Source organism: Equus asinus, chromosome 2 (assembly GCF_041296235.1).
Source record: "Equus asinus isolate D_3611 breed Donkey chromosome 2, EquAss-T2T_v2, whole genome shotgun sequence".
Taxonomy (NCBI): Eukaryota; Metazoa; Chordata; class Mammalia; order Perissodactyla; family Equidae; genus Equus; species Equus asinus.
The window spans coordinates 88,191,209-88,205,553 of NC_091791.1; the positions used below are offsets into that span (position 1 = coordinate 88,191,209).

At 53.4% G+C, this 14,345-nt stretch overlaps 1 protein-coding gene across 5 annotated transcripts in view; it reads right to left on the minus strand.

The window, feature by feature from the left end:
- WDFY4 (WDFY family member 4) overlaps positions 1–14,345 on the minus strand; it is a 301,742-nt gene that overhangs the window by 6,621 nt on the left and 280,776 nt on the right. For 4 of the 5 annotated variants that reach the window (XM_070493267.1, XM_070493259.1, XM_014841545.3 and 1 more), the window contains 6 exons: positions 11,987–12,199; positions 9,063–9,210; positions 7,855–8,039; positions 6,797–6,955; positions 2,809–2,988; positions 723–905 (listed from right to left, as the gene is read on the minus strand). In XM_070493267.1, coding sequence (XP_070349368.1) covers positions 723–905; positions 2,809–2,988; positions 6,797–6,955; positions 7,855–8,039; positions 9,063–9,210; positions 11,987–12,199 — 1,068 coding nt within the window. The remainder of the gene's footprint in view (positions 1–722; positions 906–2,808; positions 2,989–6,796; positions 6,956–7,854; positions 8,040–9,062; positions 9,211–11,986; positions 12,200–14,345) is intronic. The other variant, XM_070493276.1, reaches the window with a different exon arrangement.

A 14,345-nucleotide genomic window follows, 5' to 3' on the forward strand; every position in this document is an offset into this window, starting at 1 on the left:
TTCTTGGTTTCTTGATGTTCTCTCTCGTCATGGCCCAACTCGGAGGAGCCACGGCACTCTCTGATTATCCCCATCACAGCATGAACCACATACATATATTTTCTGTCTTTTCTTCTAGAATATGAGCATATTAAGGACAAGGGGTCTGTCTATCATTAATCTCTGTGTGCCCTGTGGTGTATATGATGTGCTTGGCACAGAGCCAAAGTTCAACAGATGGATGGATGGATGGATAGTTAACGGAACAAATAGTCAGGTGGATGGATGGATGGGTAGATGGAAGGAGAGGTGGATAGAAGGATGGATGGATGGAAGGAGAGGTGGATAGAAGGTTGGAAGGATGGATGGATGGATGGCAGAGAGATAAATAGTTGGAGGACAGAATGGACGAGTGGGTGGATGGATGAATGGATGGCCCAAATATCTCTTTTCATCAGTGGGCTATGTTCTTATGCATTTGGCCATTCAGTTTTCATATCGTGTGACAATAAGTGTTTATTTCATTTTATGAGTGTAGATGTGTATAAAATTATATATAATTTTATTTACTTATTTACTTTTTGTCTGGAAAGAGCCTTGCTCTTGCCCTCACTTGCTGTGAGGACCTGATCTGGAATGGTCTCAAATGCAGCCCATAGATTTGGACCATTGGAGGAAGTGAACAGAATGGAGATGAACACATTTCTTGTACCATGCCCTCATTCTGCCCAAGACACACCTACCCGGACCATGCCGTCTTGACTCCCAGTGATGATGACATGACTTGTGTCCCATGCTTGCCCCTCCACCACGCAGCAGCAGGTTATGGCTCCTTCTGGGCCCCACGCTGTGGTGATGCTGGCCAGGGATTGTCCATTGACGTTCCATAGGGACAAGTGGGCTCCCGCACAGGAGACAATGGTGCCCTACAGCAGTGAAAGCTGGCTTCACTCCAAGCTGGGGACTGTGCCTGCCCATCTGCCACTTGCTCAGCCACTCAACCTGCCATCTTCTAAAGACTAACTGAGGTACTCCAAGACCTCCAGACACCCACCTCTTCCCAGCTGACTCACAGGTCTGCTGTGTTTTCACATAACTATAAACTTCTAGTTCTTTCCATACTGCAATCATGTGTTTGGACATTGCTTTCGCCAGCACAGGCTGACTGGCTCACCCTTTGGACTCCTCCCACAGCCCCTTCCCTGGAAGTATACTGACTGGCATAGGAGATATAGCCTAGAGACCACCCCTGGCTCTGGACACAGGGCCTGCACCTGGCTGGCCAGCCCTGTCCCCATGAAGAAGCTTTGGACATCACCTAGAGGAGGGCAGGGTACCAAGGTTCAAATGACTGCATGTGGCTCATAAAATTGAACAACGTCCCTCCAGAGGGAATTTCTGAGGAGACATGTCCTCACTGCATGTCCTGAAATGTTTCTGTCCAGGGTGTTTGCTTCTCAAGTCCCTGTTTATTTTGTGTCCAAAGGAGCAGTGGCCACTGTCACCAAGGACCCACAGAACCACCTGCGGCCATGTCTTTGAATCTTACTCTAATGACAGAAGGGATATAGGGAGCTCCATGCCCCTCCACAGCTCCATGGGCTGGGCTCCATCATGTCCCTTCCTGAACTGTTTGCTAGAGGATGCCTGAGGCCAGGGACCATGTCTGATACATCTCTGCCCAGCATCCAGCACTGGGCCCAGCAAGCACTTAGGGAACTCAAATGGCTTCAGGACAAGATGAGTTCAACAAGTTGTTATCCTATATCACTCTTCTCTGAGGTCTGGGGACATAATTCCTTATGTGTTTTATATTCTCCTAGACAGGGCTGGATGCCTTCCCCTGTCTACCACCCATTCATCCATTCACCCACCATCCATCCGTCTATCCTCCTTCTACCCACTCACCTATCCACCCACTAATTCACCCAAATATCCATCCACTCACATACCTAACTATTCATCCATCCATCTCTCCACCCACCTGCCATCTATCCACCCATTCATCCCTCCAGCTGCCCACCTATCCATCCATCCCTCCATCCCTCCTTCCATCCATCCCTCCATCCCTCCCTACACCCCTCCCTCCATCCGTCCATCCATTCCCCCATCCATCCATCCACCTATCTATCCACTCATCCATCCATCCTCCACCTGCCCATCTAAAATTCACCCTGGATTCAAGCCTACCAGGAGCACAACTTTCAGCCAAAGTTGGCACCAGGGGGCACCTCTATCATGTCCTCTTCCTCCTCCTATGAAGCTCCATGCTCTATGATGGGGAAGCTGGGAAAAGCTCCACACTAATATCTCTTGAACTCTATCTATCTCTTACACACACACACACACACACGTTCCTAACAGGCTTATCTTTAACAGCCAGCATGAAAGGACAAGCAGAGGCAGTCCCCTTCCTGCCTTGGAGACCAGAGACACCTGCTGAGTCAACACCGATTTGCAGTCAACTAGCTGAATTAGTCAGTCAAACCTAGCACATCCCTCATCAAAGCCAACTTCTTGCCCCAACCCCCTGAAGCCCGTGCCAGAACACACCCCACCCACACACCTCCCACCACCCCACCACCCAGAGGGAGAAAAACACAGAAGCAAACATAGAATCTAGACCCAGGTGCTGCACATGTTGATGGCTCCACCCTCCTGCGTAGAGAATGCTCCACACATTCGGGGCCCTCTCAGCATTCTGGGATAGCCAGCATCTCTCCGCCCCTGCGTTTTCTCTGGGGCACTGTCCACCATGCTACCACGCATGCTACCACACAGGCTCACAGACATGTTGAGGACACACACATTGAGAAAGAGGGGCCTCACCGAGACGTCACTGATGGCAACGGCGGATATGCCCTCCCGGTGGGCAGGCAGGCAGGCCACATGGTTGAGGTTGTCCAGGTCCCACAGGATGCACGTGCAGTCTTGGGAGCCACTCACCAGGAGGCTGAAGGTGACTGATGCAGCCAGGCATGTGACAGCCTGGGTGTGTCCATACAAGGCCTAGGGACAAGAGACAGACCCACAGGCTATGAGAAGGACGCTTAATCCAGCTACTTGGAGGGACACTCTGCCCTCCCTTTTTCTGCTGGGTCCCAGATGAGGAAACAGGAGTTCAGAGTGACTCAGTGATCCGAAAGCCTGTGGGGAGTGTGTGTGTGTGAGTGCATGTGTCCATGGTTGGCCTCTCAGTTCCAGGGGTTTCCAGGGTTGAGGCCCAGCTGGGGAGAACCAGTAGTCCTTTTGTCAGAACTCAAGAGACCCCAGTAGGGCCCTTATGCTCTGCAGTCCTCCACATTAGCTTTGCATCCTGAAGCAGCACACACCACTATTAATATGCAAGAGAGCTGCTTCGCAAGGTGTGGTGCCCCAACCAGCAGCATCGCATCAACTGGGAACTCATTAGAAATGCAAATTCTTAGGCCCCTTCCCAGACCCCCTGCCTCAGAAACTCTGGCAGTGAGGCCTCGCAACCTGGCTTTTCCCGAGCCCTCACGCATGCTCAACTTTGCGCACCACACTAAGGGAGCCTCAGAAACATGCCTGAAAGCTAAACTGGGAAGAAGGCGGTGAGGTCAGGTCATAATTGAAAAGATGTAACTTTTCACGTCCGAGGGATCCAGGTTCATGTCCAGTCTGGCCATGTGGCAGCCGGTCATTCAGGGCCTTGGTCTTGGCCCTTAGGTTGGCCTGTGCAGGGCCTGGCCTGGCTCATGGACGGCTATGTGTCCAGATCTGGCCAGGAGCCTTGCTCCCTGGGAACATGTTCTTGAGGGGCTGGGGCAGTCTGCCAGGCACACTGGTACCCTCAGGCCCATGGTCGCCGGTAACAGCATGGTTTCCATTACAACCGTCCCAAAGGCTGCTGGGTAAGCCTCATCTGAGAGCTGTTGTGCACACCCGTGCCTGCCGCCCTCTGGAGTCAGCCAGAGAAGTGCGGAGGTGGTGCTCTGAAACACGATTGTGTTGACCCATCTAGGGGTAAACCTGCACCCTCAGGACACTCCACTGTCACTCACTAAGGTCAATGAGGCTGAGCATCATTTTTCAATGACTTTGCCTGGTCACAGCAATTAAAAGTTTTGCCATGGAGTCCCATTTGTCCTCGATGGATCCTCACACAGCACCCGTTAGATGGTGCTGGCAAGGTTCCGGGCGTGACCCTAGGAAGAAGATTTGGTCGTCCCAGGAGAAGGGGAATCTGTCTACATGAGGAGAGGAAAGTGGAGGATTTGACAGGAGTATTCTGATGACTAAGTTCTGACCACTGGGAACATGACGACTGCAAAGAGTGCAGGCCAGAGGACCCAGGGCTGAGGGCTAGGGGGGGTCCAGAGAGAGAAGCTCTGAGCCTGAGCGCCCATGATGGAGCCGTCTGCTGCGCTCTGCAGGGGAGGCGCTGGAGAGCCAGGGACCAGCCTGCGGGCAGACACTGCCCACCTGCGTGAGGCTTGTTGCCTCCCACCAGCCTGGAAACTAAAAGCATCACTGGCAACAGCACCCCCACCCCTTCTGGAAAGACCAGGGAAATCAGCGAAGGGGGAGAGCAGTTTTAAATGTGTTCTCCACCAGCTCTTTTGTTTTCTCAGGATAATACCTCTCTACGTGGCCAAGCAAAACTTCACTGTATCTTATACCTAATGAAAGTAGCAAAAAATAAAAATTTCTAAATTAAAAAAGATTAATTAAAAAATTTAATTAAAATTCAGAGAAATCCAAACCTCTGAAAATAATTCCCCATGCTGGATACTTTGTGGTGAGATAGGGACCACATTTATGGTTGGTGGCATTGCAAAGCTATAGAACCATTATGGAAAGCATTATGTCACTGCTTGGTTATTCTGCTTCTTGAAATTCACTTTAAGGAAACATTTAATCAGAAGCAAACAGCGATCTGTAGAAGATGTTTTCTGCGGCACTGTTTAAAATAGTTAAAACTTGGAAGCAAGGTAATTGTCTAGGTTTAGAAGGAATGGTTTATTCAAATGTGGGGCATTGACAATGAAACAATTGAAATATAATGTTATCGCAATGGAATAATATGGAACAATTGAAATGCAAATGATGGAGATGGTAAAAAAGTGGAAACAACTTGATAGGCTGGGTGAAAATAGAATAAACATATTTTATTTGTTTCAATAAATTTGAAATTTGAATAAATTTCAAATTTGTCCATTTGAAATTTGTCTTTAATGTTGTAATAGCTCTTAAAATAAAACACTTGTAAAGACTGTTTATGAAGCTATTTAATGATGACTTCTCTGTCTACAAGGCAGGCATGGATTCCCTTTGCTGAGCAGCTGGTGGTCTGGGGGATCCCCAAGGCCGTGTCAGCCTCTGTGGGTGAATGATAAAGAGCTTTATTTCGCCGAGGAATTAAGAGCATGTGGGATTCCCCGTCCGTCACTTTTTCTCTTGATTTAGAAGAAGGAGAGGGTGATAAATTACACTTTTATGCTATCAATACCGGGGCCTTCACAGTGCAGCTTCCCCACTGAACAGCAGCTGGGAGCAGCCGTGGGAGGTTGCTTTCCCGGATCCCCAAGGCGGGCTTTGGGGTTGGGCTGAATCTCCCGCCATCCCACAGTGATGCCTGGGAGATTGCTCCACACGGGGAAGGCACAGCCTCTTCACTCAGCACAGGGATAAAAGCCCAGCCCCCTGACACAGCAGCCGAGGGAAGGAGTCAGGGAACCTCCAGGATGAAGATCATGAAAGGCAGGGAGCCCCAAGGCGGGCTTCGGAGGGTTTCCTTTGAGAGCAGGGGGAAGGCAGCCTGCACTTGACCTGCACCGCACGGCTGCCTCTCAGCAGCTGCCACCGCCTCTGTAGGATTAAGGGGCCCTGCTCCATCATTCCTGCAGCTCACGTTTCCTGAGTGCCCACCACGCACCACGTGCGCAGGGGGTGGCTTGAAACACACACAGAGAAACTCAGTGTCTGTGCCAGCGAGACACGTTCGGTCTAGGAAATGTGGCCGGTGGTGAGTTTCATTTTTTGTTACTTTGGGGCTCTACGGCTAACGACAAAACAGATGTGGAAACGATCTGCATTTCAGAGTTGGCCGAGCCCCCTCGAGATATCCTCGGGCAAGTTCAAGCGTACACAGGGAGAAGGCGTGAGTTTAGAGTGAGACAAACCCAGGTGAAGATGCAAACTCGACCCTTCTGAGCCTCAGTTTCCGCATTTGAGAGCGGCAGTAACAGCACGAGCGTTACGAGGTTACAGTTGAAGCACGGAGTCACAGGTAAGTGGTGAGGGCCGCTCTGCTCATTATTATTATTACGAGCAGCCGGGGCCTGAGGGGCAGGAGCAGAACTCGCGCTCGGCTGACGCTCTGCTCCTGCCACCACCACACCTGTTCTGAAAGCCTTTTATTTTCTGGCCCTGTGATCTTGGAGAGTCACTTAACTTCCTTGCACCTGTTCTTTTCACCTGTCAAGCAGAGATGACCTGATAGGGCTGTTGAGAAGGTGAGTTGATGCTGTGCACGTACAAGTGCCCGTGGCAAATGCTCAGAAATGTTCTCGAGTTCAGGGAAACCAGTGTCCCTGGCCCTGATGGGTGCCCAGCGTCTCTCCCTGGGGTCAGCGTCTCCATGGAGGCACCTGCCCCGTGTGCTTGTCAATGGGCATGAAACAGTGCCCCCAGATGACACAGAGCCGTGTGCCCCCCTCAGCGCCTCACCACATTCTCTGCTGCCGAGGAAGCTGGGCCATCAGTGCTCAGGGGGCTGGAGCAGCCAGGGCACCGTACCTGCCTGAGTCACCGTGCCTGTCCCCAAGCACCGTCCCTGCCGTAGGCACCATACCTGCTTGAGGTGCAGGCCTCTCGGGCGGCCTTTGGCCATGCTGAGCTCCCACACACACACCACGGTGCTGGCCCCAGAGGTGATGATCATCGTAGGGGACGGGCACACGGCGCAAAGACAGTGGCCCCAGGCGGCCAGGTTCTCGAACGTCATCAGGATCTGTGGGAGGCAAGTGGGATGAGCCCTGGTGCGAGGGCTGGCACGAAGCTGCGAGCCTGGGACAGAGTGACAGAGAGAGGAGGGCAGGTCTGGATGCTACTGGGCTGCCTGTGTGCCTTGGGAACAGGGGACGTGTCACTTGTTTGGAAGCCAGGCCCTGGTGACACAATCCAGGCCGTCCAGGCCTGTCCCTGGGGGTTCATACTCTAGCAAGTGGGGAGAGACAAGCAGGCAGGAGGTTCTGGGGATGCAGCAAGAGCTCTCCATGAGCACAACGAGTACCAGGAGGCTGGGGCCTCAGCCTGGGGAGGTCAGAGATCGCTACCAGGAGCGGTGACATCTGGGACCAGGTCCAGTGACATCTGGGACCAGGTCCGCTGGCTGCCTCGTGAGGATGGTGGGGGAAGGCTAGGGAGGGAGAAGAGAGAGTCTGGTGGGCAGGAGTTCATGCTGTGTGATGGAGCGAGAGGGGAGCAAGGCCAGGAAAGGAGGCTGGGAGGTGGCAGGGCCACATAAGAAGGCGAGATGACTGGATGGCCTGAAGCAGGGGTAGAGGATACATGACCAGACGGCTTGCTTCTGGCCCCAGCTAGATGCTCACTCTGACTCAGACTGAGGGACAGTCTGGTGGGGCTCAATGTAGCCACGTGACCAGCCAGCGGCCAAGACCGCTGTGGAGGTAGCAGAGGGCATCTCTAACTTGCAGGCTCCACTCCCCGCAACGTGGGCTGGAGGCTTGGCCCACAGGGGCCCTTGGCACTGTCACTTGAACCCTCTCGCTCCTAGGCTGGGGGCACAGCCACATGGAGGAAGTGGGGCACAGGCGGCTGGGCCTCCTTTGGGCTCTGCCCCAACCAGAATGAGGCCAAGGCCCCCCGGCCGCCCTGCTGCCCACGCACCTTGTCAGAGCCATAGTTCCCGAGGCAGCAGCTGAGGTCGTCGAAGCCCCAGCTGAAGGTCCTGTTCCAGAGAGGAGGCAGCAGAACCTTGTTCTTCTCCACGGCCAGGATGGTTTTCTCGGTGGGGACGATGTGGCCGATGGCTCCTTTGGGGGATTCTGAGCCTAGAGAGAAAAGATACATATCTGCCCCCCAGTCAGTATGGTGGAGCTCACAGGTCAAAGGACAGCACCCACTTCAGCCGGGCCGGGAGAGGAGCCAGGGGCAGGCAACCCGGACCTGACAAAGCACACGGCCGGCTGCAGCCGCTCACCGAGGCGCCTCGCTCCCAAGCCTCACTCCAGTGGCCGAGCTAGACTCTGGCCCTGAGCCGGGTTCCCGGCCCTCGGCTGCTCCCCTGACTTAGCGTTTACATTCAGTGTGCGGCCCTGCAGTGTTTCTTAGGGCATGATGCCAGGGGAAGAGGAGCCAAGGGTACCAGGCCAGATGGCACAAAGCCACAAGGGCCTGGGGCTCTGCACTTCCTGCCCCTCCCGGGGACCATATCTAGCAGGGCTGGGTGTGCCAAGGACCTCATTCTTGGACCTCAAAGAAAAAAGTCCCAGCAGACCCAACCTTACACTCCTCATACAACTCCAGAATGCTATTCCCTGGAGAGGGGCATTCAAAGGCAGGGCAGGCCCCAGGGTGGCACAGCTGGCAGACCTCACACACAAACGGCTTCTCCAGGAGGCGAGGGGCAGGGACCCACGCCAGGGCCAGCTGCCCCAGGCACATGCTCTTGGCTCGTGGCTGCAGGCCCGCCTGCGTGCTTAGGAGCAACAGAGACTGCAGAGACCAAGGAGTGGAGGCTGCGACCCTCCCTCGGGAACCTGGGACTTCCTCCCTCGGCGCTGGAGGTGAGGAGGGGTGTGTTTGCATGAAAGAGAGAGAAGTGTGCATGTGTGTGTGTGCATGAGAGAGACACAGGAGTGTGTGGCAGACAGACAGAAGGACAGGCGGGCCTTCAGAAGTCAGGGTCTCCCAGACGTGGTCCTGGACACTGCCAGAGCAGAGGCCTCCCAGATTCCTGCTGTGCCTGGAGACACAGCCAGCCTGGCAGACCCCAGACCTGCCCAGCTCTGTGCCCCAAAACTTCCCAAGGAACGCCAGTCACTGAAGGGACGACTCTGGGTCAGGGCACCGACAAAGCAGGGCCAGGCATTTACCTTTGACTGTGACCTGGGAGGGCCTCAGTGACTGCAGGCTGGAGAAGAAGGGCTGCGGGTGGCCAGGCAGGCTGGCGGGTATGGAGACATCCTTTCCAGGGGAAGCCTTCCCGGCGGCACTCCTGGCTGGGTGCGGTTTCGTAAAGAGCTGGAGACGCGAGGGGACAGACGCACCATGCACAGGTCAGTAGGGAAGATGGTCAGAGAAGGAGCTGTCCCCGTGCAAGTCACGGCTGCACCTTCGCTCTGGGCCTGCCTGGGCTGGGCTTGCTCCTGACCGAGGGGAGCATGACCAGAACCATCTGGTTCAACCCTCGGATGCTGCAGATGAGGGGCCTGGGGCTCAGAGAGGGGCAGCTACTTTCTCGAGGTCACAGTGCGGGGCTGGCTGAGACAGCCCTCCTGGCTGCCAAATCTGTCTGCTTCTCCAAGCTGTTTGGGGAAAGGATGACCTCACGGAGGAGCCCCTGGTCCCCAGGAGAGCTGCTTCTCAAATCACGGGGTCAGAATGGCCTTCTTCCCTCCCTGGATCACATCTCTCTTCATGTGCTTCAGCTAGTCCCCATATTTTTTTCCTTTCCCTTACAGACTCTCTGCAGGCACATCCATCTGGCCATCCACGCAGAATTCTTTAATAGCAACCATTCAAATATTCCAAAGAGTACAGGCAAACTCCATTAGTGGCTTATTTTCAGTTTTCTTAGATCTCTATTGTTAAACTGTCCCTAATGCCAAACTTTTTGCATAACCGTGCAAAGCATGAAGTGCGTGGCCATGCTGTCTGGCAGAATCCTTGCTGCTGGACCAGAGAGTGCAGCCGAGGCCAGTGCCAGCTCTCCACCCTCCCCTGCCTGACTGGGCTCAGGCTGGGCTGCTTTCTCCAGCCATGGGGCACATTCCTCAGCTCCCAGATGGAAACATCCACTGGGCGCCATAATGGGAGGGGAGCTGGCCTCCACTGGGCACATGGGCAGAGGTGGGGCTCGGCGGGCAGCCGGGGGGTCTCAGAGCATCCTTGGCTCAGTTACAGCCTTCGATCAGATGCTGGACGATCTAGCAAAGCTGGGTGGGTGATCAATACAGACAGAAATCAGAACGATGATTTTTAAATGAGTGTTCAATAAAGAACCTTTTTCTTTGCAGAGTGGAATGGCGAAAGCTTCCACGGGCTGGGTCCCCGTAACAGCCTCGGCAGGGACAGCCCCTCAAGGGAACAGTGCTCAGTTCTGAAGCATTTTAATCCCATCTTTAGGCTGGGACACTTGAAGAATTCTAAGACTGAAGATTATTTAGGATTATTTTGTAAAAGCGCTTATGATATGTCATTAAGCAAACGCAGAATCTAAAATTGGGTGTACTCCATCATCACACTCACGTGGAAATATTTTCGCTTGTGAACAAAGACTGTGAGTGTATAACACAGGACACTGCATGCTGGTGGCTGTGACCTGGAATTATTTAATTGCTTTCTCTGTATTATTATTATTTTTTGAGGAAGATTAACCCTGAGCTAACATCTGCTGCCAATCCTCCTCTTTTTGCTGAGGAAGACTGGCCCCGAGCTAACATCCGTGCCCATCTTCCTCCACTTTATACGTGGGACGCCTGCCACAGTATGGCTTGTCGAGCGGTGCCATGTCCGCACCCGGGATCCGAACCCGTGAACTCCGGGCCGCCTAAGCTGAACATGCGAACTTAACCACTGCGCCACTGGGCCGGCCCCTGTATTATTATATTTTTTTATATTAAAGAAACAAACCATTAAGCTACCCAAGCTTCTTTCCGGAAATTCTCTCCTTTCTACCAAGCCCCTCTTGGCCAAACCCACACTTGGATGTGCCACCCATTCTCCAAGTCACCCTCAGACCCTCCCACATTCCCCATACATACCTGGGAGCTGAGCAAACCCCAGCATGTCACGGAAGGCCAGGCAGAAAAGATGTATTAGCTTTGCACTAACTGTGCGATGAGCCCGTCCCAGCCTCATGGCTACGTGCGGGGAAAGCTGTTGCCCAGGACAGTCCTGGAATTGGCTGGGTTTATGCACTCATTTGGCTCCTGACTGCCCAGGCTGGGACCCCAGCCCTAGTAGGGCTATGCTTCTGAACCCCGATGGCTGTGTTTGGGAAGAGAATGTGTCTACATTGAACTGAAGTTTGGGGATCAGCAGGGCTGGGATCAGTTAAATAAGCGCCGAGCTCTCTTGCACACTGTCCATCAGGATGTCAACATGATTGCAAAGCCTTACATTGCTGCGTGACTGTCCTGATGGGGGATGGAGCCAGCAGAGCAAAAGGCCCACGTGTGACCCCTGCAATTCCACCAGGGGTGCAGGGGGCAGAACTTCAATGCCCTCACGCTGGTGGAAATATGGATGCGGCTTTGGAGCCAGCCAGGTGGGGCTGGAGCTCGACCCTGTCACCTGCCAACGGCGCAATGGTAGGCAAGTTATTTATTTAGCCCCTTTGAGCCTTAGGCTTCTGATCTGTACCCAGGGCTTATGCAAGGATTCAATGAGGTAATTACACTAATAACTAACATTTGTTGAATGCTAGTCATATTTCAGGCACTTTCAAGCACTCGATGTCTTAACTCATTGGCTCTTCACAACAACCGTGTAGGGTAGATACATACATAAAGAATTAAATCCAGTGGATTTCGTGGAGTATCCATCACATATGTCACAGATGAAGGCAGCCTTCATCATTATCATTAGTGATGCCATCCCCTTCATCACCCTCACGTGGTAACTGAGGGTTAAGCCCTGACGTTGAAGTGGTAGGAAGATGACTGGAGACCGTCTTGCCTCTCCAGTCCCTCTTGCTCCTGTCCCAGGAGAAAACGTCCTCCCTTCCTCTCCCTCCCAAGCTCACGGTGCACACACTCTTTTGAGAAAGCAAGACAAAGGGCACGGCGTGCCGTACCTGTTTGGGCACCTGTCCAAAGTTGCTGACGAACCCCAGGATGGTGTTCCTGATCAGGGGGTCACTGATGCCGCTGAGGTCCATTCTGTCACCGTAGAAGTAGGGGTGGAAGGTATTGACAGCCTCCACCGCGGCTGACCCCTGCTGCTTGTACCCAAAAATGAGGTCTATCCAGTGGTGGAGGTTGGCACTGACAAAGTCGCTTTCCAAAGCCTGGAACCAAAAGCAAAGAGCATGAGAAATGCAGCCCCTCCTGGACTGCTGCACTCTCTGCACAAATCAGGAGGGGGCACATGCATCGGGATGCTGGCTCTGTCTCCTGGGCTTGAAGAGCACGAAGTGGGCAGACGCGCAGGCTACCCAAGGACCACCCAATTCCTGCCTCCAATGAGTGGCAGAGCAGATCTGACTGTTCCCACCACGCTACCTCATGCACTCCGTACAATAACCATGAGGTTCAGAATGTCTAGGCCATGCAGGTCTGGGAGCGATATCTAAATGGAAGAGACCAAACTGAAAATAAAGTCCAGGGGTCCTGCTGAGATCTGACATAGGGAAAGGGAACACCAATTCTGACCAGACATCAGGAGGCCGACACTAAGCAGTTAGGAGGACATGCTCTGGAGCAGACTGGACCCTAGGACTGCCACTTACGTTCCTTACCATCTCTGTTCCTCAGTTTCTTCATCTGTAAATTGGGGACAATAAGTGCACCTTCTTTGTGCGTTTATATGAAAGTTAGTTTGTGCCCATGCCTGGTGTGTGGAGAGCTCACGTAGTGTTACACTGAGCCTACTGGGTGCCAGGCACTGGCCTGGGGTTTTATGTGTGTTGTCTCTACCCATTGACACCACCTTTTGCTGGCAGGTATAATTACCCCATTTCTGGGGCAGGCTCCTATGTGTTTCTGTAAATCCATCATGCCAACCCCCAACTTTTAGGCCTCAGAACCCCACAGGGGGACATCTATCCCCACTGAGCAGACCTCACTTCACTCAAGTACCTAGAAATTATTGACACCTGGGTGTGGAGCCCTTTCTAAGTCATCCCTGGAAGGGAAAGGATGGAATCTGCCTTTGAGGCGCAGCTCGGTCCCCAGGATGTGAGCTTCCCTGATTGGGGCACCTCTGTCCAGCCTGGAAGGCAGGAGGCAAGAGCATTTCACCCAGGCCCTAGGAGACAAGCGTGTGATGGCCTTGAGGAACATTCTGTCCACGTGCAGGCTTGCTGTCTCTGGGTGGGAGGACAGGAGATGTTCCAGACTCAGCCACGGAGACTTGCTCTGAGTTGACAGCCTCCGAGGGGGACCTAAACCTCACCCCGCTTAGGAATACAGCTCCCGCTGGAAGCCAGCAACACCTGCCTGTAACGGAAGGTGACATCTAACAGGAAACAAAAAAAATTAGCATAGCTTGCTCGACCCTTCATGGAGACAGCCCAGATGGATGGTGCTGGCTCAGAATAGGGTGCCCAGATTGGCAATATTTCTCAACAGTTGCCACACACGAGCAAAGGGAAATGCGGGCCAGTGTTTGGAAGTCCCGGTTCACCTGAGAGATGGCACCTGTCTCTGCTGAGCAGAGCCCAACTCCAAAGCTGGGTCCCCAGGACCCAAAGACATTCATCTGGAATATGCCTGGGTTCCCCTTATCAACTCTCTGGGAGGACATGCAGCCCTACGCCTGGGCCTGGGAAGGCAGGTCACCTGGGCCAGGTTAGTTTCCTGAGGCAGATGGCCACAGTGACTTTAAGAAGGCCACATGTGGGTAATGCCATGGGAGGTGTGATGAAAGGCGTGGCTCCCCAGCCTACCGTCTAGCCTGGAGCACACCTAAGAGCCTTCTGTAGACGTTCGCATTAAAGCACTTGCTGGTGACCACAACGGCAGAAAGGTCACACCCCCAAGCGAAGATCACAGGCCAGCACATCTGACCCTTCCTCTGGGCCTCTTTTCCTCCCGCTTCATAACCAACACGTTTCCCATATCTTCAGGCTCTCTCTGAGCATCCCTTCCACCTCCTTTCCTTAGTCGAGGCCCGGCTCTCCCCTGAGCCTCCAGTGTGGCCACGTGCCAGGTTACATCCCACGTGTCTTGGGGCCAGTAGGTGGGATTGGTGTCCTTTTAATCCTCATTGTCACCTCCAGACCACTATTCCTCTACCCTCCTGTTAAAAGACCAAAAATCTGCTCCTCTGTGCTTCATGAGATGTAATTTACCACCCCCCCATCCTCACTGCTGTCATCTACCAGCTTCTCTTCCATTCTCCTCATTCATCAAAGATGGTGACTCCCGGCCATGCCTTCCTTCCTTCCCCAAGATCTGCCATCATCCTCAGGGATTTCAACCTCTCACCTCAGT